The 24,312-nt window shown below is 44.8% G+C and overlaps 1 protein-coding gene across 1 annotated transcript in view; it reads right to left on the reverse strand.

Annotated features, from left to right (window-relative positions):
• Positions 1-24,312, reverse strand: part of IQCA1 (IQ motif containing with AAA domain 1) — a 109,459-nt gene that overhangs the window by 52,102 nt on the left and 33,045 nt on the right. Inside the window, exon 7 of the mRNA XM_006760462.2 lies at positions 6,281-6,365. Within this exon, the coding sequence (XP_006760525.1) occupies positions 6,281-6,365 (85 nt within the window). The remainder of the gene's footprint in view (positions 1-6,280; positions 6,366-24,312) is intronic.

The following is a 24,312-nucleotide window of genomic DNA, read 5'->3' on the forward strand; positions in this document are numbered from 1 at the left end:
ATATTTAATGTTTCTGGACATATCATATAAATGAAATCATAGAACATGTAGTCTTTAGGGTCTGGCTTCCTTCACTTAGCATGTCTTTGAGGTCACCCATGTTGCAGTGTGTACCAGATGTTTGTTCCTTTATTTATGGCTAATACTCTATTGCATGGATTGACCACATTTCGCCTCTCCATTCACCAGGTGATGGACATTTAAGTTGTTTCAATTTTTGGCTTTTGTGAGTATGCTGCTATGAATATTTATATACTAGCATATAAAAGCCTAAGCAACCATTATGACCGAACATCAGGTCGACCAGTCCTATGACGCGCACTGACCACCAGGTGGCAGACATTCAATGCAAGAGCTGCCCTCTCATGGTCAGTGAGCTCCCACAGCCAACTTTCCGAGGCTGGCCAACTTCCCATGACCTCTCCCTCCTGCTGGCCGGCCCCCCATCGGCTCTGATCAGGGGTGGGGGGCAGCTGGCCAATCTTCCGTTGGGCCCTCCCCCCGACCGGCTGGCCCCCCAATAGGCCTCGATCGCCAGCCAGGCCAAGGGACCCCACCCATGCCCGAATTCGTGCACTGGGCCTCTAGTTCATGTATAATTTTTTTTGTGTGTAGACATATATTTTCATTTATTTTGGATAGAGTCCTAAGTGAGGAACTTCTGGGTCATTTGTAAATTTATGCTTAACTATTAAGAAAGTGACAAACTGGTTTTCCAAAGTGGCTGCCACATTTTACATCCCCACCAGCACTGTATGAGGGCTTCCTTTTCTCCACATCCTCAACATTTGCTGACAGTGGCAATTATTCCAGGAATCTTTTTGATAATGGCCATCCTGGTGGGTAGAAAATGGTATCTCTTTGTGGTTTGAATTTTGTTTTCCTAATGACTAGTGATGTTGAGCATCTTTTCATGTGTTTATTAGCTGTGAACTGTCTATTCAAGTCTTTTGCCAAGTTTTCCATTGCCTTATTTATCTTCTCATCATTGACATGTGTAAGGGTTCTTTGTATATTCTGGTTACAAGTCCTTTATCAGGTGATTGTTTTCAAATATCTTCTCCCAGTCTGCTCTTGTCTTTGCATTTTCTTAATGTCTTTTGAAATGCAAAAGTTTTGAATTTTGATGAGGTTCAATTGATCAATTTTGTCTGCAGTGTAGCTTTAATTTGCATTTCTCTTATATGTGTGAGGGTGATTATCTTTTCATATGCTGAACACCTTTTATTATGTTTCAAATCCATTTAGTTTTCTGTTCGGAGAACTGCCTGTTCACATCTCTTGGCTGTTTTTTATGTTGGGTTATTCATGTTCTTATAGAGCCATGGGAGTTCTTTATATATTAGAAAAATCATCTCTCTCTATGATACTTATTACAAATAATCCTCCTAGTGAGTCCTCTGCCATTTGACTTGATTTGGGGTTGGTTCTGCCCCCAAATTTTTTGTGTGTAGTTGAATTTATCATTTTTTCTTCTATGACCTGGGATTGTTCAATAGCAGTAGAAAGGTCTTTCTCACCATGAGGTTATGACATATTTCTTTCTTGGCTTCTTCAAGTCCTTTTGTGTTTTTGTTTTGTTTGACATTTAAATCTTTGATCCATTTGAAACCATTCTGGGATAAAGAGATGATTTAATATTCTTCTTTTTATAGATGACAACCTGGTTATTCTAATACCATATATTAAACTAGAGGTCCGGTGTATGAATTCATGCACAGCTGGGGTCTGGCTGGCCCGCCCTGGATTGGGCCTGATTGGCCTGGGCCAGCTGGGGGGAGGGGACTCAGGAGGTTGGCCAGCTGGCCCCACCCCCTGGTCAAACTTCTGGTTGAGGGGACAATTTGCATATTAGCCTTTTATTAGAAAGGATGGTCTTTTTTTCCCCGTATACAAGAAAGGTGAGGTGCCACATTTATTATATAACTATCTTTAAATATGTACCTGGGTATATTTCTTGAGTTTCCATTCTTTTCCTCTGAGGTGTCTTTCTAGTCATCTGCTTATATTAATGGTCCTCTAATGACATGTTTTCATACACAGCAGGGCTCATTACTCCTCATTACACTTTATTTTCTCAATTTTACTGGTTGTTCTTGGTTATTTACTTTCTACCTAAAGTTTAGAATCGGGTTGGTCACACTCGCTCTACCCTCTCCCACCCATGCTCCAACATAATGCGCCTGATATTTTTATTGGGTCAATGACATTTATAGATGATGCTGGGGAGAGCTGAAGTATTTGTGATGTTGAGTATTTCTACCTAAGGACACTGTATGCTTTCCCATCTTTTTTGTTTGCATCCCTCAGAATATTTTAAACTCTTCCTCACATAAATACATATTTAAGTTTACTCCTGGGTATTTTATGTTTGTGTTGTTGCTATTGTAAATGGGCCTTTTATCATATTTCCTATCTAGCAGTACCCACAAAAGCTACTGCTTTCTATACATTAATTTTGTAATTCCCTCATCTGATATCTCATATATGTTAAAGTAGTTTTTCAGTTCATTCTCTTTGCTTTTGTAAGTATAGAACACATGTTCAAAGGGTGATCATTTTGCCTCTTTCATTCCAATCTCTACATCTCTATGTTCTTTTTTTTTTTTTTTGTCTGCCAGTAATCCATAGATCAGATGGGAGAATGATGACAAAGGCCACCCTTGTATTTTTCCTGACATTAGTGAAAATGTTTCTAGCGAATTTCACTAAGCATGACTTTGGCTTTTAAACTAAGATGGAAATATTTTTTCATGATAAAGAAGTATCCGTATATTCTCATTGTTTTGTTTTATTTTTTAATATCAGGAATGGATGTTGAATTTGCCAAATGACCTGTCAGCATCCACCGTGATGAGCTTATGGTTTCCATGTTTGGCTCTCTTTATATGACACAGTGTATTCATATACATCCTGAGATTGAACTATTCTTACATTCTGGAATAACCGTGCTTGCTTGATTGTGGTGTGTTGCTTATTTAAGGTGCTGCTGGGTTTTAGTTTGCTAATATTTCAGTTGAAATTTTTGCATTAATACTCATAAGGAAGACTGATCTGTGGTTTGATTTGTACTCAATCTTTTGGGGGCTTAGTATCAATGTGATTATGCTCTTTTCATTAAAAAGTATTTGTACTGTTTTTATTTTTTACAAATATAAACTTGACTACATGCATCATTAGAATGATTAGGCTTGGTCTACCTCTTCATCCTACTACAACTAACATTTGCAACAACTGCTAAAGCTTCCCGAAAGCTTTCTGTGTGCCCAGTTCTGTTTTCAGTACAAGTATCATCCCCTCTAATCAGTGCAGCAGACCCAGGAGGTAGACATGGCTTGGGTGTCCTTGTGCAGATGAGAAAACTGAGATGTAGGGGGACTAGCTGGCCTCAGGCTGAAGACCTAGCACATGGGGGACTGTGACTTCACCACACCAGCCCGACTCCTCAATCGTCTGCTCTGTGGTACCTTTGTGTTATTTTAATTATTAACCAGGCATCCTCAGTTCTCTCTTGTTTTTAGTTTGACTAGATGTTAACTCTACTTTTAGATGTTTCTCCTGTACAATTTAGACATTCCACTGACATTCTTAATCCTATAATTGTTACCTTTCTAAACTAACATGCAACGTGTTTGGCTGCTTGCCATGGGCTTTCAAGACAGGACCTGTGCCTGATGATTTAGCTGGAGGGACAAGACCTAAACATAACGAGTGAAATAACACCAGTCCAAACCACAGTCATTCAGGTAGGGCTTGGTGACCTGCCAAACAAGGGGGTGGGTGTTAAGTGTCCACGGAGTTCAGAGGAGAAAGACGGGAATCCTCTGGGGGTGGAGGGAAGGCTCTGGAAGCTGAGTTGGCTTTGACAGGGAAGTGGGGGAGACCTGTGTACTTGACTCTGAGAGCTCCTGCAGGGGTGCACAGGGGACAACAAGATGACCAGAGCCCTCCACAGCTGCACAGTCCCTACTGAAAACCAGTAGCCCGTTTCCTGCTTTGTCAATGCTATAAACAAGGCAAACAGGAACAGCTTTTTCAATGTCTGTGGCAGGGATCAGTGAATTACAGTGGCTGTGCCAAATCTGGCCAGATGCACATGTTTATAAATAAAGTTTTATTGGAGCACAGACATGTCCATTCATTCACATACTGTTCGTTTTTGCTTTCATACTATCATGGCAAAGTTGAGTAGTTGTAGTAGAGAATGTAGGTTCCATAGATTCAAATATTTACTACTTTTGTCCCTTTATGGAAAAAATTTGTTGATCCATGGAAGCGTGCCTTATTATTTCCTTAGTATCAATTTCTTCAATAATGTTTATGGATCAAAGGATATGTAGATTAAAATTTTTGATATTTACTAAGTCCATTTCCCATAAAAAATATTATGCTCATTTATGTATCCAGCAGCAATGTATGGGAGTGTTTTTTCCCCCCACATGCTTAGAAACTCCATGATTTCAAATTTTTACCAATCCCATATGTGAAAAAAGATACAGTAACATTTTCATATTTAAATTTCTTTGTTAGTGACTTATAAAATTTCTGCTATTAACTTTCTGCTTGTATTCTTTGTTGTCTTTTCTACTGAGGTGGTCAGATTTTTCTCATTACTTTCTAAGAACTCTTTATATATGAGAGATATTTATCGTCACATGTTATCAGTCTATTCTTTTCCCATTACTGTGATATTTTAATTACTTTATCTTTATAATTTGATTTACATCAAGTTATTTATATCAGGGGCAAGTTCCCTGTGGTTATAGCCTTTTTTCAAAAACTTTTCACACATTTTCACATACTTATTCTTCCATGTAAACTGGAGAATAATTTTGTCAATAAAATTGTTTTGATTTGATTGGCATTGCATTGACTGTATAGAACAGTCAAGGGATAATGTGTATTTGTACTTTATTGAGTCTCTCCAAGGAAATAATTTACCAGTCTATAGGTTCAAGTCTTCTTTCAATTTCTCCAGTATAATTTTTGTAAATATCATTTTGTATAATATGTCAATACAATTTTTAAGTTTATTGTGTTTTCTAGGAAGATGATCAGATAATCTAAAAATAATAAAATTAGCACTCTAAAATAGTTATAACTCGTTTTCTTTTTCTTATTGCATTAGGTAGTAAGAACTTAGGAAATATTAACTAATACTTCTTACAGCAACCATTTTTCCCCCTGAGTTTACTTTTGAGAGCAATGCCTCTAAAGCTTCACTGATGAGAATCATGCAAGTCTTCTCTTGGTTTCTATGATGCTCTGAGAGTAAGGATATTTCTCTATCTCTAGTTTATTAAGACATTTCTAAGACTAGCTTTCCACGTCAGTTTAGTCAGATGCCAGGGAGATGACCAAATAGCACTTCTCTGGAAGAACATCGATGTGGCAAACAGTGGAGTCTAGATGGGTGAGAAGGACCTGAGAAGGAAGGTGGGTGGACAGGTGCCGTGGAGGGAGTGGGGGGCCTGACATGGACAAGGGCATTTCAGGCGCAGCAGCCTGAGGGTGAGGAGGAAGGTGAGGGGGTGTGGTAGTGACTGTGGTGGTGATGGGGCAGGAGACGAGACTGAGGTGAGCAGGGACATGCACAGGACGGGCTCCTGAAATCAAGCCGCTCAGAACTTACTAATTTGAGCACCACGTGTCGTTGCACCTCGTTCAAAGGGAAGAGGGAGGAAGGTAAGTTCATTCTGAGGTAAATTGGAAAGGACGTGCATTGGTGACTTCATGGCAGGCCTAGTCATTTACATGTTCCATCTTTGCAGTGGAGTTGCTTGTAAAGGGGGCATCAAAAGAATCAGGAGACTGGGTATGAACTAAATATCTTCACTTATCTATTAAATATATTTAATATTACTTTTGCAAAAAGTACCATGAAAAATGTACGTTATTAAGTCTTATTGTGACAACTGATGTGCAACAAAGTTGAAAAATAACCAAGATCTGCCGGCTGATGTGGCTCAGTGGATGAGTATCAACCCATGAACCAGGAGGTCATGGTTCGATTCCCGGTCATGGCACATTCCCAGGTTTCAGGCTCAATCCCCAGTAGGGGGCATACAGGAGGCAGTTGATCCATGATTCTCTCTCATCATTGATGTTTCTATCTCTCCCTCCCTTTCCCTTCCTCTCTGAAATAAATTTTAAAAAACAACATAGTAAAAATAAATAAATAAAAATAACCAAGACCTAATAACAACAAACCAGCAACTCCAAACTTTAAGGAAATAAAATCACGGTACATTTACATTTTATTTTTCAAGCATATTTGTACCTGTTGTGGGGTCTTGTTTGAAAAAATGATAGCGGAACCTCCTTCTTCTGCTGTAGGGTATTCGGGGAAGGTGCCAGTTAAGTTCCTGAGGAGGAAGAAAAGGCAAGTTTAATAGAAAGGATCGCAGGCCTCTGTTATTTTCCCCCTTAGCTGGCTCTGCTGATGCTCATTTAAATAAGTGCTAGTTATTCAGATGGGGCCGCCCTGACCATCCGGGGCCAGACCTGAGGTCTCGCAGGAGCATGAGGGTCTGGGACCCACAGGAGCGGCTTCCCTCCTGCAGGAGTTGTTTCTCTCTCAGGCAGACTGGATGCTTCGTTTTCTTTTTTTCCCCTTTAAATTATTGAGCTACTCTGTGCTTGAGTTAAGAATCAAGACAGAAGCACAAATCATTTCTTCCTGTTTAAAGTTTAGGATAAACACAGGAGTTTGAAACTAAACAGAAGGGTGAAGGTGTTACAGTTACAAATGTAGTAATAGTGCATGAAATACACACGCATGCTTTAGGCTTTAGTAAGGCTAAGGGTCTATATTTTATGGGTGCCAAGTAGTAATTTACTTTTGCTGTAACCATATAATTTCCTACATTTTGAAAAGCAGGCTTTGTAATTTAATGTTGAGGAATTTCAGAAGGAATGTGTAGTTAATATTTCTAAAGGGAACTGACTCTGACACAAATGTTATGTTTACTCAGCATATAGAAAGAGAAGATGGCCCAATTAGTTCCATCAGTATAGAACCCAAGGGTCCGAGGAGACAACCATGCTTAAAATGACTCTATAGCAGTGGTTCCCAGACTTTTGGGCCTAGGAACCCCTTACATTCTTTTTTTGTTGTTAATCCTCATCAGAGGGTATTTTTTCCATTACTTTTCAGAGAGAGTGGGAGGGAGGGAGAGGGGTAAAGAGAGAGAGAAAAATCAATGTGAGACTCATCGATTGGTTGCCTCCTGCATGTGCCCGGACCAGAGGTGGGAGCAAACCCGCAACTCGGGTACATGCCCTTGACCGGGAATCGAACCTGCACCCCTTCGGTGCACAGGCCGATGCTCTAACCACTGAAAGATACTAGCCAGGGCCCCTTTACACTCAAATAACTTTTCAGTATCCCAAAGAGCTTTCTGAAAATGTGTTATTGTTATTGATATTTACTGAATTTTATAGTAAAACTGAGATATTTCTAAAATATGTATTTTTAATTAATTTAAAAATTACAATAATAAACCTGTTATATGTTAACATAAATGTCATTTTTAATGAATAACATATTTCCCCAATAAAAAAGTTTAGTAAGAAGAATGTGACTGATTTGCATCTTTGAAGTCACCTTAAGGTTTGGCTTAATGGAATAGATGGATGATCCTATCTGCTCCTATGCTGAATCTGTTGCCATACGTTGTTTTGGTTGAAGCTTAGTAAGAAAACCTGGCCTCATGTATGTGCATAATTGGAAAAGAAAGAGCAATTTTTTTGTGTTAATCCTCACCTGAGGATTGTTTTCCCATTGATTTTTAGGTAGAGTGGGAGGGAGGGAGAGAGATAAAATATTGATATGAGAGAGACACATTGATTGGCTGCCTCCTGCACGCACCCCCACAGGGGCCGGGGAATGAACCTGCAACCCAGGTACGTTCCCTCAACTGGGAATTGAATCCAAGACCGTTTAGTGCCTGGGGTGACACTCTAACCACTGAGCACACTGGCCAGAGCAAGAGAGGACAATATTAATAGCCTTTCAGGTAACAGAATACTCCGCTTTGATTCTACATGACTCAACAAGTGGTAGCTTCCTAAAGGCTGGCTGTGATGTGGAATCTGAAACCACATCAGTGAACTTGCCTTCTCCATCACGTGAAAATCCATCCGTCCATCTTGAGTGCTGGATATGTCTTTTGCCCACGCACGGTTTTATAACACCAGGTATTGGTCACTGGGTTCCCTGCATTATGCAGATCTTCCCAATGTCGATACATTTCCTCTCATCAAAGTCACATTCATTATCAACCTTCCAACAAAAAGGCTAAGTAATGGGAAGCTCTCAAACTCATGGAGGTCCTACAGGGTTTTGAAATTTTCAATTTTCTCTAGAAAGCTCAAATTTTACTGTTGGCCACAGATACCCTGGGTTGTTTTCCGTTAGGCTCACTGGGTTCATTTTTGAGGAATATCTCTCCCCCAAACCCAACTCTGAATCACCAGAGTTCATCAGTTGTTTATTAAATAACAGGGACCTCCCATAAAAAGTGGCTTGCTCTCAGCTTGTGACGGTGGTCACACTTGGTGTGCAGTGGAAGGCATTTCTGGGCGCTCCTGGCTCTGTCTCACAGAGTATTAAAAAGCTGTGTATTCAAGGGTCAAGTCTTAATAACTGAGTTATCCCTTACTGCACCCGCTGGGGTCGTTAAACGAAACCGTTTCCAAGGCCGGTGGGTAACGAGGAGGACCGTAGTGACCACCAATGGGGGTCTCTGCCTGCTCTCGGCTGCTCCCCCCACCACTGTGCTTTGGTGGGAATGTCAGGAACCATTGCAAATAAGTCAGATGGAAAGAGTTTGACTTTTAGATCCTGAGAAGATCTTGGAGACCTCAGAGGTCACACACTTTGAGAACCGCTGCTCTAGAACGTCTCCCCGAGCCACTGCTCAGATGCCCCCATGGCAGTCGGCTCCCTCTCCCTGAGGCAGCCCCTCCATTTCCAGCCCTCTGCTGTTACGAAGTCCTCTCTGACACTGAGCCAACTGCAACCTGACTCCTGGCTTGTTTGACCTTCTGGGGACACACAGAATTTGATTCTTTCTCTTCCACATAATTGCTAGTCAAACATTTTAAGACAGTTATGTCATTGTCTGGACGAAATGGCTCAGGTCTCTTGAATCTTTACTGTTGGGCTCGTTTTGTGGGAATGTGACTCAGTTCCTCAGTGTTGCTTTGAAAGGAACTAAACACAATGCAGTGTGTGTGTGTAGGGGAAGGGCAGTCTCTGGACAAATGCACTAACACTGAGGATGGTGGGTGATCACACAGTGTGTGTGACATTCTGTCTACTGAGCTACCATCATCACAGTTACTTTGGTGTCTTCACACACTCACCCACCATCCAACCATCCACCCATCTATCCATCCATCCATCCACCCATCCACTTACCCACCCATCCATCCATTTATCCATCCATTTATCCATCCATTTATCCATTTATCCATCCATCCATCCATCCATCCATCCATCCATTTCATCCATCCATCCATCCATCCATCCATCCATCCATTTATCCATCCATCCATCCATTTATCCACCCATCCATCCATTTATCCATCCATCCACCCATCCATCCATCCTCCACCCATTCACCCACCCACCCATTTTTCATTAATGCATTTATCTGTGTAGTCAATCAACAAATACCTGGTTAGTACCAACTCGATTCTAGATGCAATGGGGGAGACAGTGATCGAACATTAAAAGATGCTGACCTCGCCCTCACGCAGCTCACATTCCACATCACATGGCGCAATATTTGGCTGATGCACATGCTTGACCTCAGACGCTACTTGTCCACAAGATTCATAGCTCAAACCTCCTTAACCCGCCTGACCGTGCTTTGTCTCGATCTGTAAATCACTTGGCCCAGCCGGTTCCTGGTTAAAAACTCTGATTGCACAGAGCCTACAAACTAGAGCACTCTCTTCTTCATACCCAGGTCCCTGATTCTGTTGAGACCACCTTTATAAGCAACTCCACTGTATAATTTTATTTCCACATTTAAAGCTCGAATGGTTTTGAGGACTCATAGTAGATGTAGCCGTTTATATAAACTAAAAACTAAAAGAATTTACATGTTCCAGTTTTACAGTAGAATTCTCAACTTTGTCCCACACCAATAGTCACAGTAAGACTTAAAGCATACATTTTTCATAGTACTTTTTTCAAAAGTAATATTAAATATATTTACTTTAATAGGTAAGTAAAGATACCTGTTTCTTCTTAGTTATAATAGTTTAAACAATTAACAATCTGAAATTGAATTAGTCTTATCTTGAAAGAATGTAAAAACTGCTGCAGGGCACACATTTAAAAGATAAATTTTAAAATTCATATCCAGAAAATAACAGTGTAAACTGATAGCTCTTCACCTTGTGCTCAGGCACACACACACACACACACACACTCACTCACACACAGAGGCTTTCTTGTGCTCATACCACTCCAGTCTGTCCCTCTGTGGCACGGGGACTTCCCCCACAGCAGCAGCGCCCTGCTTGGTGACATGCTGAGGGCACCCTGGCTTCGCCGTGGCTGGGACTCTGTCCCTGTGACTTGGTCACTTGGAGGATGTGAAGAGAAAACAGTTTTTGTATTTTCTTGGCTGCTGGGTGTCACCCCACGTTTTCAGTGTGTGGTCTGGCTGAGAGGGGACTCTGGTTAAGACGGGGGCACTGCCTTCCCCCTCGAAGTCTGGGTGCTCAGTACTAAGACACAATTGATCCCTCACTGCTCACCAGAAGGAAGCTGCAGCTGATGAGTGTTTCAGTGCCCGGGGCGCAGCGCATTGAGAAGGTGTGAGACCTCCGGGGAGAGATGCGTACACTCAGACATGAGCGAATGGAAACATTATTTTGGTTCACACAGTATTTCTGACACTGACTGCTGGGGGCTGACAGCATCCCTGCCAGTGACAGTCCATCTGGGGACTTTCAGGAAAGTAACTGAGGACTTCAAATTATGAGGTACCGTGGCCTCCACATGGTATTCCCCTGTGCCTGGCTCACCTTCCCCCTTCCCCCACTTCCTCTCTGCTCACCTGGCTCCCACTGCTCCTCCATCTACCTGGACCCCTGGGCACTCCCTCCTCAGAGAGAAGTTCACTCTTAGAGGTAAAATACTATACCCAGTGTGTCCTTCACTTGCTCAAATGTCATCGCATCCATGAGGTCTTCCCTGACTATCCTATATAATAAAAGAGAAACATGCAAGTTGACCATCCATCTGCTACGCTCACCAGCCAATCAGGAGTGAGTGTGCAAATTAACCCAACAAAGATGCATACACAGGCACTGGTGGAGAGCAGAGCGGGCAAGCCGGCAGCCTGGGGGGATGTGGCTCCCTCGGTCACTCCCCGAAGCTGCTGGGCGGAGAGCAGAGCAGGAGAGCTGGAGGCTTGGGGGGATGTGGCTCAGTGACTGAGGGAGCCATGCCCCCAAAGCCCCCGGGGCAGAGAGCAGAGAGGGAGAGCTGGTGGCTTGGAGGACTTGGCAGAGTGGGAGGCCATGGGGTGGAGACAGAGCAGGAAGGGAAAACCAAGAGCACGGGGAGCACCAGGAATTCTGGGAATAGTAGTTCTGGTGGCAGCCCCAGGACCTGAAGCAGAAGCCCAGAGCACGGGGAGCACCAGGAATGCTGGGAATCATAGTTCTGGTGGAAGATAGAACACCTAGACACTAGAGCAAAGTGAATATGGAGCAAGTTACTGTTGCGGTGGGGGATGGAGGGAAAGCAAAGGTGAGAGACATAAGTAAAATCAGAGTGTCTAGGAAAAATTAAAGGGAAGATACCGAAAAAATTCCAGGAAATCTCCACCAATGAAGCAAAGAAAAAAAAAAGTCTCTATTATTCTGTGAGCAACAAACCAAACTGAGTTGGGGTCTCAGACAATTTGCTCATATGATTGCAAAGACAGACAGAAACTCCCGGATTGGAGAGGGCTCCCCTGTGGGCTCCCAGATTGGAGAGGGTGCAGGTCGGGCTGAGGGACTCCCAGTGCACGAATCTCCATGCACCAGGCCCCTAGTCTTGTATAAAATAAGTTTTTGACAAATAGAGTAGGTTCCTTTTATCCCTCAGCCCAAGGTCTTACTGCGGCAGGCACACTCGGGTGCAGCAGAGGGGGACGGTCAGCTGGTTTTATTTTATTTTATTTATTTATTTTTGATGGTCAGCTGGTTTTAGATGGTTGCTGCTGTGTCCCTTTGCAGCTTGAAAAGTGCTTTCAGAAACACAAGGATCTTGCCTACTGAACTGTCGACACAAAATTCTCCGCAGAATTATTGTTAACTGTGCTGCTGCCTCTATGCCTATACACAATTTAAATCATGGCTTTCCCTCCATTATTCTTTGAATCTTAATTCTAAAACCATTTGATTATCTTTGAACTTTCATCATTTTGCTGATTTACAAAGGCAGTGTGCAGCCTGTGCTGGCACATCATCCCCCCCCGTCCGGCTTCTATCTGCCTTCATGTCCCCCAACAAGCGAGGCCAATGCAGGCTCTTCACTGGGCACCAGAACCTGCCGCTAGGACCGGTGGTGTAGAACCTGGGCCCTGCCACGTGGCTGCAGGGCAATAACCGGAGGATGTGTGTGAAGGCTCTGGATTCTACAGAACGAGACAGTAAAGGAGAAGCAAGACTGTGAAAGCCACCCAAGAACACCAGGTTTGAGGATGGGGTGTGGAGCCTGGCACGTCTGTGGAAGTATCAGTATCCTGAGTTCAGTCTGCATTTAGTCACCCACAGGCCAGTGCCAGCACATCTCAGGGGATCACATCTTTTTGAAGAATTCAGCCTTTGGGAACAATATTTAATTTGTATTTAAAAGTATAATTTCCAAAGATAGACTTGAAGTTACTCATTAAATCTATTCCCTAAGAAGTATTTAGAAACATTTGAATATGAACATTGAAGATGGACTTTATAATCTAGAAAATTTTAGACTCTGCTTAACATTTTTCAAAACGAAATGGTGCTGCTCTCTCTCAAGTCCAGATGGCTTCTGCAATATTGTAGAAGACGGAGCCTCAGGAGCCCCAGGCACTTCCCTGGTGGAAAACCAGTCTCTTAGGTGATGGGGTCGCCTGCCTCTCTAGTCGACGGCTCTGGAACCTTGAATTTCTGTGCATCCAGTTCCTTTTACGTCTTCTTCTATCTTTCTTAGAAAAAAATTTTTTTTCTACAGTTGGAAAATTCTGACCCTCCTCCAGGGGGGTTACACTCTCCATTCTGCTTTCGACTACCCGTGGGCTTTAACAATTAAGCAACCTACTTACTGCAACCATATTTTTTCCACCCTTATTACTGTTTTCCTTAATTTATCACGCGCCGTCAGTTTCCATCTCTGTCAGGTCCTGGGCTCTCTGCTTTGTTTCGCTGATCTATGTGTGTGCCTGTACATTAGTATCATGCATCCGCCTCATTTTTCTTTATAATATACTTGAAAATACAGTGTCATTTGTCCTTCCTTATTGTTTTTCTTTTAATCCCAATGACTTTAATAAGTATGTTTTCAAGTTCAATAACTAATCCTGTTGGGATTTTAATTGAAACTGTGTTCTCTCTATAAATTACCCAGAGCAGACGTGTCATCTTCCCCTTTAACCAGAAACACGGCAGGGCCTGGCAGCTATTGAAGAGGTTGGTCTCTCCTTCCTGTTAACATTTATAGGCTTTGTACGGGTTCATGTGTTTCTCTTTCATAGTAATTCTATCATTGATTTAAAAAACATTTTTAAACACTTAAAAATATTTATTCCTCTTATTTGCTAAAATGTCAATATTTTAACAATAATTTATATTATGGCACTAACTGATATCAGGGGCAAAGCCCATTCATATTGTTCTTTTCTTTCATGGGAAGGAATCTAGTATTTCTTTATTAAGTATGTAGCTCTCTTTTGTTTAAAAAAATAAATGTTTCATTCATTCATTCATTCATTCACTCATTTAAAATATATTTATTGAATGTCTACTAGGTGGTGGGTACTGTTGTAGTTTATTATGCTAAGAAGAAACACTTGTCTTTATGTTTTTAAGTTTTTTAAATAAGAAAAGGGTATTTTATTTTATCAAATGGTTTTTCTGCATGAACCAAAAAGGTCATATTGCTTTTATTGATGTATAAAATATAGCATTTTCCTACCATTGAGCTATTTATGTTTCTGGGAACAGTTACTTGAGGTCTGATTTTGTTCCACTGGCAGTCTCCAAGCATCGTCTGATGGAGTACATGATGACGGAGCCAGAGAGCAAGCAGTCTCCAGCCTCGCTACTCCCAGTTTCCCGAGAGGGACAGTCCTGGGAACAGAGCCATGGAGGCCGGTCTCCCCAGAGCTGGGACTCCCGTGGATGGGGTATCTGGGGCAGGGTCCCAGTTCCTGCCCTGAGCTGGCAGGTGTGCCTGACCTGACTGGAGGATCTGGGAGCCCAGCTGTCCGTGGCCACAGAACAGTGAGCCTGGACTCGCCGTGCTGGAGTGAGGGGAACACAGCAGGACAAAGGGCTGCCCCTTCCCTGAGTGTGTCCTATACGGTGGTAACTTCCACCTGCTCCCTGATACTCCTGCTGGCTTTGATGAAGCCAGCTGCCATAGTGACAGCCCACCTGGTAAGGGGCTGGGGTGCCCTCTGGCCAACAGCCAGCAGGGAGCTGAGGCCCCAATCCAAATGCTGCTAAGAGCTGCGCAAGTGTGGAAGCAGAGGAGACCCCGGCCCTGGGCGACACCTGGAGCAGCCGGTAGGACCCTGAGCAGAGGACCCAGCTCAGCGGTGCCCATGCTTCTGCCCACGGGAGCTGTGCCATCATCAGTGGGTGTTGTGTGAAGCCACTAACTTGATGGTCATAGTGTTACTCAGCAACAGATGTTGAATATCCGGCCAACACACGGAAACAGATTTTGAGAATAGGGTTGGAGCAAGGCGATGAGTTAGGAGGCTACTGGGGTCCAGGCCAGGGTGGGTGAGGCTGAACCTGACGTAGCTGTCAGTGAAGATGGGGGTCTGCAAAGTGGGTGGGTTTGGGCATATTTTAAAGGTGGAGCCAATGCTATTTTTTGACGGACTGGGTGTTGGGCTGAGGTTGGGTGGGTGGGTTCACATGCACTGGGGAGGGAGGCCTTATGTGGAGCCATTGGAGGGGTGAGATGCCAGCATAGTTCTGGACACGTGGAAGCTGTGCTGTCCCACATCTGGACAGCTGGGTCTCCGCATCTAGAATTTAAGAGAGCAATCTGGACGGGAGATTTGCCTTGGGGAGTCAACAGTATGATGGAATTGAAGGCCGTGGGCCTCAATGAGATTACCACAGGGTCAGAGAAGGGAAGCCGACGAGGAAGCAAGACCTGAGCAAGTCCGAGAGCCGTGTCCAAGCAGAGCCACGCTCCGAGCAGCTCAAGAACTTGCAGGCTCGGCTACACCGCCCAGCACTTTCCCTGGGACTCCAGGGCACGGCCAAGCTCATGGCCACGGAAAGCATATACCGCTGGGTTCCAGCAATAAAACCCTAAAATAAGGCCTTAGATGTGAGACAGAAGCACTAGGGAGGCTAGACGTGAAATGAAAATAGTATTTTCCTGGAAATGAAGAAACCTGGGGCTCCTGCCACTAATTAGCGACGTGATTTAAGCCAATGGCTCCACTGCAGTGGGAACCTGGCCGGCTTCCCTCTCCGCCACGTGGTACAGTGCAACAAGGTTGATTCATTCAGTTATTAAACAATAAGTGTTGTGTGCCTATTAGCCAATTTCCAAAGTTCCTTTCAGCTCTGGAGACTATAGGATTTGCATGTGACAAAGGCTGGTGGGGGAAGGGCGATGTTAAATTCTCACAGAATCCACTCAGTGATTCATGTTACTTTCTTATAAAAATGCCTTCAACACAGCCATCTGCCTGTCTGTTCTTTCACTGAGGCAGCCTGAGGAGAAAAACACCCGTGCCCTATAACTCTCAGTGAGCAGATCCGAGGTGCAGAACATTTGGTAAAGTGGGGGCCTATTAAAAATTTATGCATATTGTCAAACATTTTTGCACAAATGTGAGAATGACCGGCTCCAGAGTTGGCGGTGATTTAGAAAGCAGGACCACTAACGTGATCCATTTCCCCCCCGAGGCCCGACACTGAGCTTCAGCGGGTCCTACCGTTTCAGACACGCAGGACAGAGATTTATCTGTGTTTCATCAAGTATGAAAAATATATGATGGAGGGGTTTCCGGCCAGTACCCCTCAAGCCATCCCGTCACCTCTGTTCATGTCAGCAGGCTCATAAATTCCTCCTGCGTTCTGAAGAGAGCAGCTTGTGCCACTGCACAGAAGCCCCCAGAAGTGTCACTCGCTGCCTATAAATTCACTGACACTCAATAAAGGCAATTGGCTGCACATGGACTTAGTTACCACGGTCCTCCATCCCTCAAAGGAGAGGAGGAAGAAGGAGTGTGTGGAGCATGGCAGCTTCTTAGTGGCCCATTACACAATCTGATTTATCCTGTGATGTGTCTACTTATTAGCGGGCATCACAAGCAGTTACCACTCAGACAGAAGCCTTCTTCTTGATGTGAAGGTGTTATCTTTGTGCCTGCTCGAATCCTACAGGAACTGCCCTGCCCAATCCCCGCCCACTTTTATCTTATTAGAACGGACAATATATTACAGTTCCCTATTGTGATTTGGGTTGAGAAAATAGACAGCCGCTTTAATTTCACCTCTCTGTCTTAAATACCTATGTGTAGAGAAAAATTAACACCCAGGCAAGAGCACCCCTTTAGGAAGGAATGGAAAGATTTTCCCACTAAATAGGCTGCCATCCGTCTCTCTGCACAGACTCAGTTCATAACCCCAGGCACTGCTCACCCACCAACCTTCCCAGTTTAAGGGAGGCGTCATTCCCCTCTCTAACTCAAGAATCTAGGAAGCTTAGAAAAGAGGAGGGAAAGGGCACACTAACAAAATGTTCAGATATGTATGTTTCAAACTCACGTCTCATGTGCTACTTTAAGAAAATAAACAATCCTATGTAATAAAAGGGTAATGTGCAAATTGTCCCCAGACCAGGGTCATCGGTGTCTCCTGGAAGCTCATCAGAAACTCAAACTCTACTCCAAAAACACAGTGGGACTTCATCAAATGCAAAAGCTTCTCATTAGCAAAGGAAACAGCAAAATAAAAAGGCAATCTACAGAGGGGGAGAAAGCATTTGCAAGCCATCTATACAATAGAGGGTTAGCATCCAAAATATATAAGGAATTCCCACAACTTGATAGCAAAAACAGAAACAAAATAATAACATGTATTTAAAAAATGGGCAAAGTAACCTGAACAGACATTTCTCCAAAGAAGACATACAATTGGACAACAGGTACAAGGAAAGGTATTCAGCCTCACTGATCATCAGGGAAATGCAAATCAAAGCCACAGTGAGATGTCACCTCATGCTGCTAGGATGGCCATTATCGGAGAGATGGAAGACCCGTGTTGGTGAGGGGATGGAGAAGAGACCGTGGATACTAATGGTGGGAATGTGAGTTGGTGCAGCCACTATGGGAAACAGTATGGAGGCCTCTCAAAAAATTAATCATAGAACTACTATATGATCCAGCAGCCCCACTTCTGGGTATCTACCTACAGGAAAGACAATCAGATCTTGAAGAGTTGAATGCAGACTGTGAAATAACAGAAAAACCATATATTAGTCTCTGCTCCAGTTCCTGGCACAGAGCTCCTGGAACTCTGGTCATTTCCTAAGTGATAAGAGCACAAGGAGCTAATGTTTGAACTCTGACCCTGGTTCCTGACACAGGGCTCCGAAACCCCCTGGAATTTCCGGGTGACCAGAGTGTCTTTTGCTCTAATGAGGCAATGTTTGGTGGGTACTGGTCACCAGGAAGATGAAGCAGTGATTAGAAGCTAGGAAATTTCAACCTCACCCTCTACCTTCCAGAGAGGCGAGAGGGGATGGGAATTGAGTTAATGATCTATCATGATCACACGAGGAAACCCCCATAAAATCCTAAAAGTGTGGGTTTCGAGAGCTTCTGTGTTGGGGAATTTGTTGTCCAGGTGCTGGGAGGGTGGTGATGTAGGACAGGGCGTGGGAGCCCCGCCCCTTTTCACGGGCCTCGCCCTACACATTTCTTCCATCTGCTGTTCATCTTCGTCCTTTATCACATCCCTGTATAGTAAACCAATGAATATAAGTGTTTCCCTGAGTTCTGTGAGCCATTTAGCAGATTATTAAATCCAAGTAGGTTTTTGTAGAAACCCTGATTTATAGCCAATCAATCAGTAGTATGGGTGACATCCGGGAATTGGTGTCTGGCACCTGAAGTTGGGGGGCAGTTTTGTGGGACTGAGCCCTCAGCTTGTTGGCTTTTATAGGGCGGTGTCACAGGAATTGCTTGATGTGTGAGTGTGACAGTAGTGTGTGGGGAAGGGAGAAAACAAAAAAGAGTGAGTTCTTTCTTTCTTTCACACACACTCCCATATTCACTGCAGCAGATAAGAGATAGAAAAACCCTAAACATCCATTGGCGGATATATGGGTAAGGAAAATGTGGTATATACATACAATGGAATGTTATTCAGCCATCAAAAAGGAGAAAATCTATCTCCCCAGCTGGTGTGGCTCAGTGGTTGAGCATCGACTTATGAACCAAGAGGTCATGATTATATTCCCAGTCAGGGCACATGCCTGGGTTGCAGGCTCAATCCCCAGTGTAGGGGGCCGTGTAGGAGGCAGCCAGTCAATGATTCTCTCTCATCATTGATGTTTCTATCCCTTTCTCCCTCTCCCTTGCTCCCTGAAATCAATTTTTAAAAATATACTTTTTTAAAAAAGAAGGAAATCTTGCAATTTGCTCCCACATGGATGACCTGGAGGACATTAAGTGAAGTAAGCACAGGACAAACACTGTATGATACACTTACATGAAGAACCTAAAATACTCAGACGCATAGGAGCCGAGAGGAGAAGGTGTTGACAGGGGCGAGCAGGGGAGGGCAAAGGGGAAGTGCTATCAAGGGTTCAAGTGTCAGTCATACACATGAGGAAGCCCTGGACACCTGCTTGCTACCCAGCATGGAGCCCATAGTCAATAAAAGGGTCGTGTGAGTGAACAAATTAGCTGGGAGGATAGACCCTATGTTAAGCGTTCTTATCACACACACAGAATGGCAAGTCAATACAGGGCGTGGGAGGTGACTTCAAAACGCAGCCTCTCAGGTCCCACCTGAGACCCACGGACAATGAACTCCGGGGCTGGGCCCAGAACTCGGTGCTTGACAAGCTTCCGGCTGGTTCTGATTTGGGCCCCAGTGTAGAGGCACCACAGTCTGGCTCAACATTCAGGACAGTATTATCAGGATCTTCAGCATCTGCTGTCCCCCCTGGCCCTGAGCAGGGTCAGGGAAGACGGGGCGAAGGCATCACAGCCCTGCCCCCCGGAAGGCTTGCCATCCAGAGGGGAGGAGAGAGGCACGCTGCAGGGAGCAGCAGTATCCCCTGGAACAGACCGTGGGCCGCAGAGAGCGAGTGTGTCCACTGCATTTGCACACGAGCCCTGGGCCTGTCTTTTAACAGGACGGCGCCTGGAGAAACCACAAGAACCTATAGTTGCTGCGTGTTCTTAATCGGATTTACTGCGATAATGGACATCAAGATAGGCGACTGCTGGGGGGGGGGGGGCACCTGTCCCAAGGCCTCGGCGGGAATGCTGGGACCTTCAGTTCTCATCCCTCCTCTCCTTATGGCCCCCATTCATTTTCCACCAAAGCAACTGGCAGAAAAGTGTTATTCGCCTTCTCATCTGAGTAACCTGCACATGTTCACATCTCCACTGAAGGACCACAGATGCTTCTGAGAATTTATTGAAAACATACTGCAGGAGGAATAGGAAATAATGAGCCCCTCACACACCTCCCTGTGTGCGCCCACCCCTCTCCCACCCTCCTCTAAAACTTCTTTTTCATCCTGAAAGTCACTCACACTCCATGTGGAAAACTTGGAATGTAAAGGGAAAACCCAACAATGCCACGGCCCCCCTACCCAAAGGCATCCATTGTCAACATGCTGGTGGCTTCTTTTGATGTCTTACAAGTCCTCAGAGGAACAGCTCGGAGCCGCCCTCGAGACCCAATTCCAGTTTCACACAAAGCCCATGATTCAGTCTGCCGGTAACTACCCAAGTTTTTAGCCAAGTTCCCTGACTTCCCTAAGCCCACTTTGTCGTCTATAAAATAATTGGCAAGCCAGCTCCTCAAATCCCATCATGCCCCTCTCCCTTCCTTCTATCTGCGCAGAACCCACCCCAGCTCCGTGTGGAGGTGCTTGGGAGCAGGAGAAAGAGATGGGGGCAGGAACAAGGGGAGCCCCGGGCTCACAGGTTGTAGCTAATGAGCCCCGTGGCCTTGGCCACCGCCATCCTTCCCACAAGATGACACTGCACTGCGCCCGGTGGCGGCAGTCGGGGCCCACAGACAGGGCTGCGGCTGGAGCGCTCAGAACGAATGTGCTTTGGGGGCACTGTGCCTTTTAGAATCAAGCCCCGTCTCTCAGGAGCCTTGAGCCCCAGAAAACCTTACTCAACCTTTCTAAGCCTTGGGGTCCCATAAGGGCAACCGTGGGAGGCACCTGGCACAGTCCCTCGTGTACGAGCAGTGGAGAGACCCACGACATCAAAAGAGAATTTTTTGTCAGTGTCCACAGGAGTGAACAGCAATGGAAGCCAGGGAGGCCGGGGTCTAGGAGCGACCCACGTAGCCTCCCACGTGTGCAGGAGACATGAACGCCTACGTGTACAGGAGACATGTACTCCTATGTTTGCAGGAGACAGCCTCCCATGGGTGCAGGAGATACACACTTCTTCAAGAAAACAGGAAACCTGACATTCTCCTTCACTCCAAACACACCACTCACTCCAAACACACCACTCACTCCAGCCCATTCCTGCCTTGCCCAGTGCCTGCTGGGCTGGGAGCACTCCTTTCCCCAATGGCCATCAATTCTGTAGTCCCTCCAGGAATTTGGGGCTGAAATTGGCACAACCTGGGGGGCGGGGTGAGACGAGTCCACAGGCCCCTAGGCCCACCTGCCTGAAAATGACAAACCTTGACTTGCAGAACTGTATGCAAAGGGTAAATCTGAAAATGAAAAAACAAAACAAAGCATTCCAAGACCTCTTCCAGAAAGAATGTCCATTTGCGGGTGATCTTAGACATGTCACACCCCTGCCCTGGGGACTTGAAGCACATTCCTCACTGTCTATATTTTGTTTGCCTGCTCTGTTATTATCCCCTCAGCTTTATCCCCCTCTCACCCCCACTCCTCACAGCCCTTTCTCACCCCAGCCTCCCCCCAGAGACTGGCAACAACGCAGCGTTTTGGAAAGACACAGTTGTGAATAGTGAAGAGGAAGGCCGCAGACACAGGGATGAACTGCAAGTTGTGTGTCTGAGAATGAACGCCTTCCTACACGTGGAACATCATCACTGAAGATGCAGCCTGTGCTGCACATTGTCCAAAGGCCTTAGAAGTATTGATCTACATCATCCTTCCTTGCAGTGAGAGCTAGTAATACTAATACCCTCACTTCAAGATGAGGAGATGGAGGCACAGGTGGGTTAAGTAACTGGTTCAAGGTCACACAGCAAATGCTAGAGCTGGAATTTGAGCCCAGGCAGCCTGGCTCTAAGAGCTCTACATGTGTGGTGTGTGGTGTGTGGTGTGGTGTGTGTGTGTGCGTGCACGCGCGTGTGCGTGTGTGAGATTTATAATGGATTTTTAAAATTACAGCTAACAGAAGAGATACCATTACATCATGAGATTAGAAGGCAGTGGCATTTCAATTCCCAGCCAGGCTCACCTGCTGAGGACCCCAGAGCCCTCCCTCTTAACCATCACTTCTGATTGTGTGTTGGCTTTAAAAGTGGAACAAGGCTACTTAATTTCCATCCCTTTCAGATCCCTTAAGATTCCATGGATGGAAAGAGGCCTGCGGAAGAAGGACTGGCATGGGCCAACCCAGAGCCATCGGCCTGTTTGGGGCTGTCACTCTCCCGGGACTGAAGGGTGAGAGGGACGCCAGGCATGGGTCCGACAAGTGAGTAACAGACGCAGCTGGGAGAATGGCAGTGCTCCACAGCGGACCTGGCGGCCTAGGACCAGCCCTGGTTTCCAGAGCGGATGGCCACTCAGGTGGCTCTGCTCCCTGTGAGGGAGCCAAGGGGGAGCCCGGAACCTCTTCAGAGACAAGAGCCCATGGTCCCACGGCCTGGCTGAGGGCAGGCGGCTCCCTGGGCTGCAGGTTCCCCCTCTCACCCTAAGGTGAGATGACACTTTATTACTTCCTTTTTATGTTATTTCTTTATTTTTTATCTATCTGTCCATCTATTTTTAAATCTGTATTACTTTATTGGGGTAATATTGGTTAATAACATTCTCTAATACAGCATCGGTATATTGCCTTGTGTGCTCTGCACCCGAACTCTAGTCTCCTTCCATCACCACGTATTCAATCCCTTTTACTCTCTTCATCCTTCCCTTCATCCCCTTCCACTCTCATAACCACCATTCTGTTGTCTGTGATGATACTTTAAATGAAGCTTATTGATGGATCTTGAAACTGAAATGATGGTTTATAACAGGACCCAAGCCAAAAGAAATAGCAACTGTAGCAGATGTTTCTCCAAAGGAAGTGTCCCATGACTGTGCTGTCCAATATGGTATCCATAATAGCATGTGCCTGTCTACACTTAAATTTAAATAAATTGAAATTGAACAGTCAGATCTTCAGTGTCCTTGACCGCCTTTTCAGTGTTCAGCAGCCATATGTGGCTCATGGCTACTACACTGGAAAGTGTGACTCTAGACCAGTGATGGCGAACCTATGACACGCGTGTCAGAGGTGACACACAAACTCATTTTTTTGGTTGACTTTTCTTTGTTAAATGGCATTTAAATATATAACATAAATATCAAAAATATAAATCTTTGTTTTACTATGGTTGCAAATATCAAAAAATTTCTATATGTGACATGGCACCAGAGTCAAGTTAGGGTTTTTCAAAATGCTGACACGCCGAACTCAAAAGGTTCACCATCACTGGACTAGAGTGATGTGGCCACAAGCCGAGGAATGCTGGCAGCCTCTTGGAGCTGGAAGAGATGAGGAATAGACATTCCTCTAGAGCTCCTAGGGGGAATGCAGTTCTGCTGACACTTCGATTTGATTTCAGACTTCCTACTTCCAGAACTGGGAGGAAATAAAGTTCTAGTGGTTTAAGCGATTAAGTTTGTGGTAATTCATAACTGTGACAATAGCAAATTAATACAAGGGTTAAATTAGTTAATGTGTTAAGCACGTAGAATTCCTGGCACACAATAAGTACCCAATAAATATGATTATTATCATTTTAAATTAACACACACCTAATATACCCAATCACCAGAATGACAAGAGAGACCAGGGGTGAGTTACAGGCGATATACCCCGACATTTGAGTCCAACTCTGGGAGGATGAGGAGGGGCAGAAGGTGAAGGAGAGGAAGCTGGCGTTTGTTTGATGAACTGAAGTGCTCTCCAACTGAAACCATGTTTCCACGATTGAAATATTTGACAAAAACAGTTATTTCAAATAGGTTGGCCTGTAGGAAGAACAGTGAGCTCAAATGCCCCCTGTCCAGAGATTCCAGGTCCCGGGAGCATTAGTGTGAAGCGCCCTGGAGGTGACCACAGCTGACAGCCTGCTCCACGGGCGGGAAAGAGACCTCAGAGTGTGCCACTGGCACGGGAGAAAGTATCTGCCATGCTCTCCCATGACTATACATCCAAGAACGTCCCAGAGCCTCAAGTGGAAAACCATTTGAACCCACTGGGGAGTTCGGTTAGGTGATGGTGCACATTGTTTAAAAATATATAACCAATACTAATAGAAAACAGTATTTGGAGAAAATCTCATCTGAAACAGGAAAAACACCTACAAAGTTCAAAACCTTAACAGGAAGCTTGTGGGGCCTGAGTCTTTATTTGCAGCGTCTCATTCAATCCCACAACAACCTGGCAGCAGGTACTATCGCCGAGGGTCCGAGCAGGGACACCCAGGGAGCAGGGCCAGCCCGGCCGCAGTGAGTTGTGGACCCTGGGCAGTGGGCTCTTAAGGACTGTGTATTCTCCTCTTCTGTGTCTTTTTCTCTCTAGCTTTCCTATCGGCCAGTTAAAAAAGAAAAGGCAAATGACAACTGGAAAGTCATTATTGCAATGATATGTTAATAAAGCGTTG

Source organism: Myotis davidii, unplaced genomic scaffold, assembly GCF_000327345.1.
Source record: "Myotis davidii unplaced genomic scaffold, ASM32734v1 scaffold370, whole genome shotgun sequence".
NCBI classification, from domain to species: Eukaryota; Metazoa; Chordata; class Mammalia; order Chiroptera; family Vespertilionidae; genus Myotis; species Myotis davidii.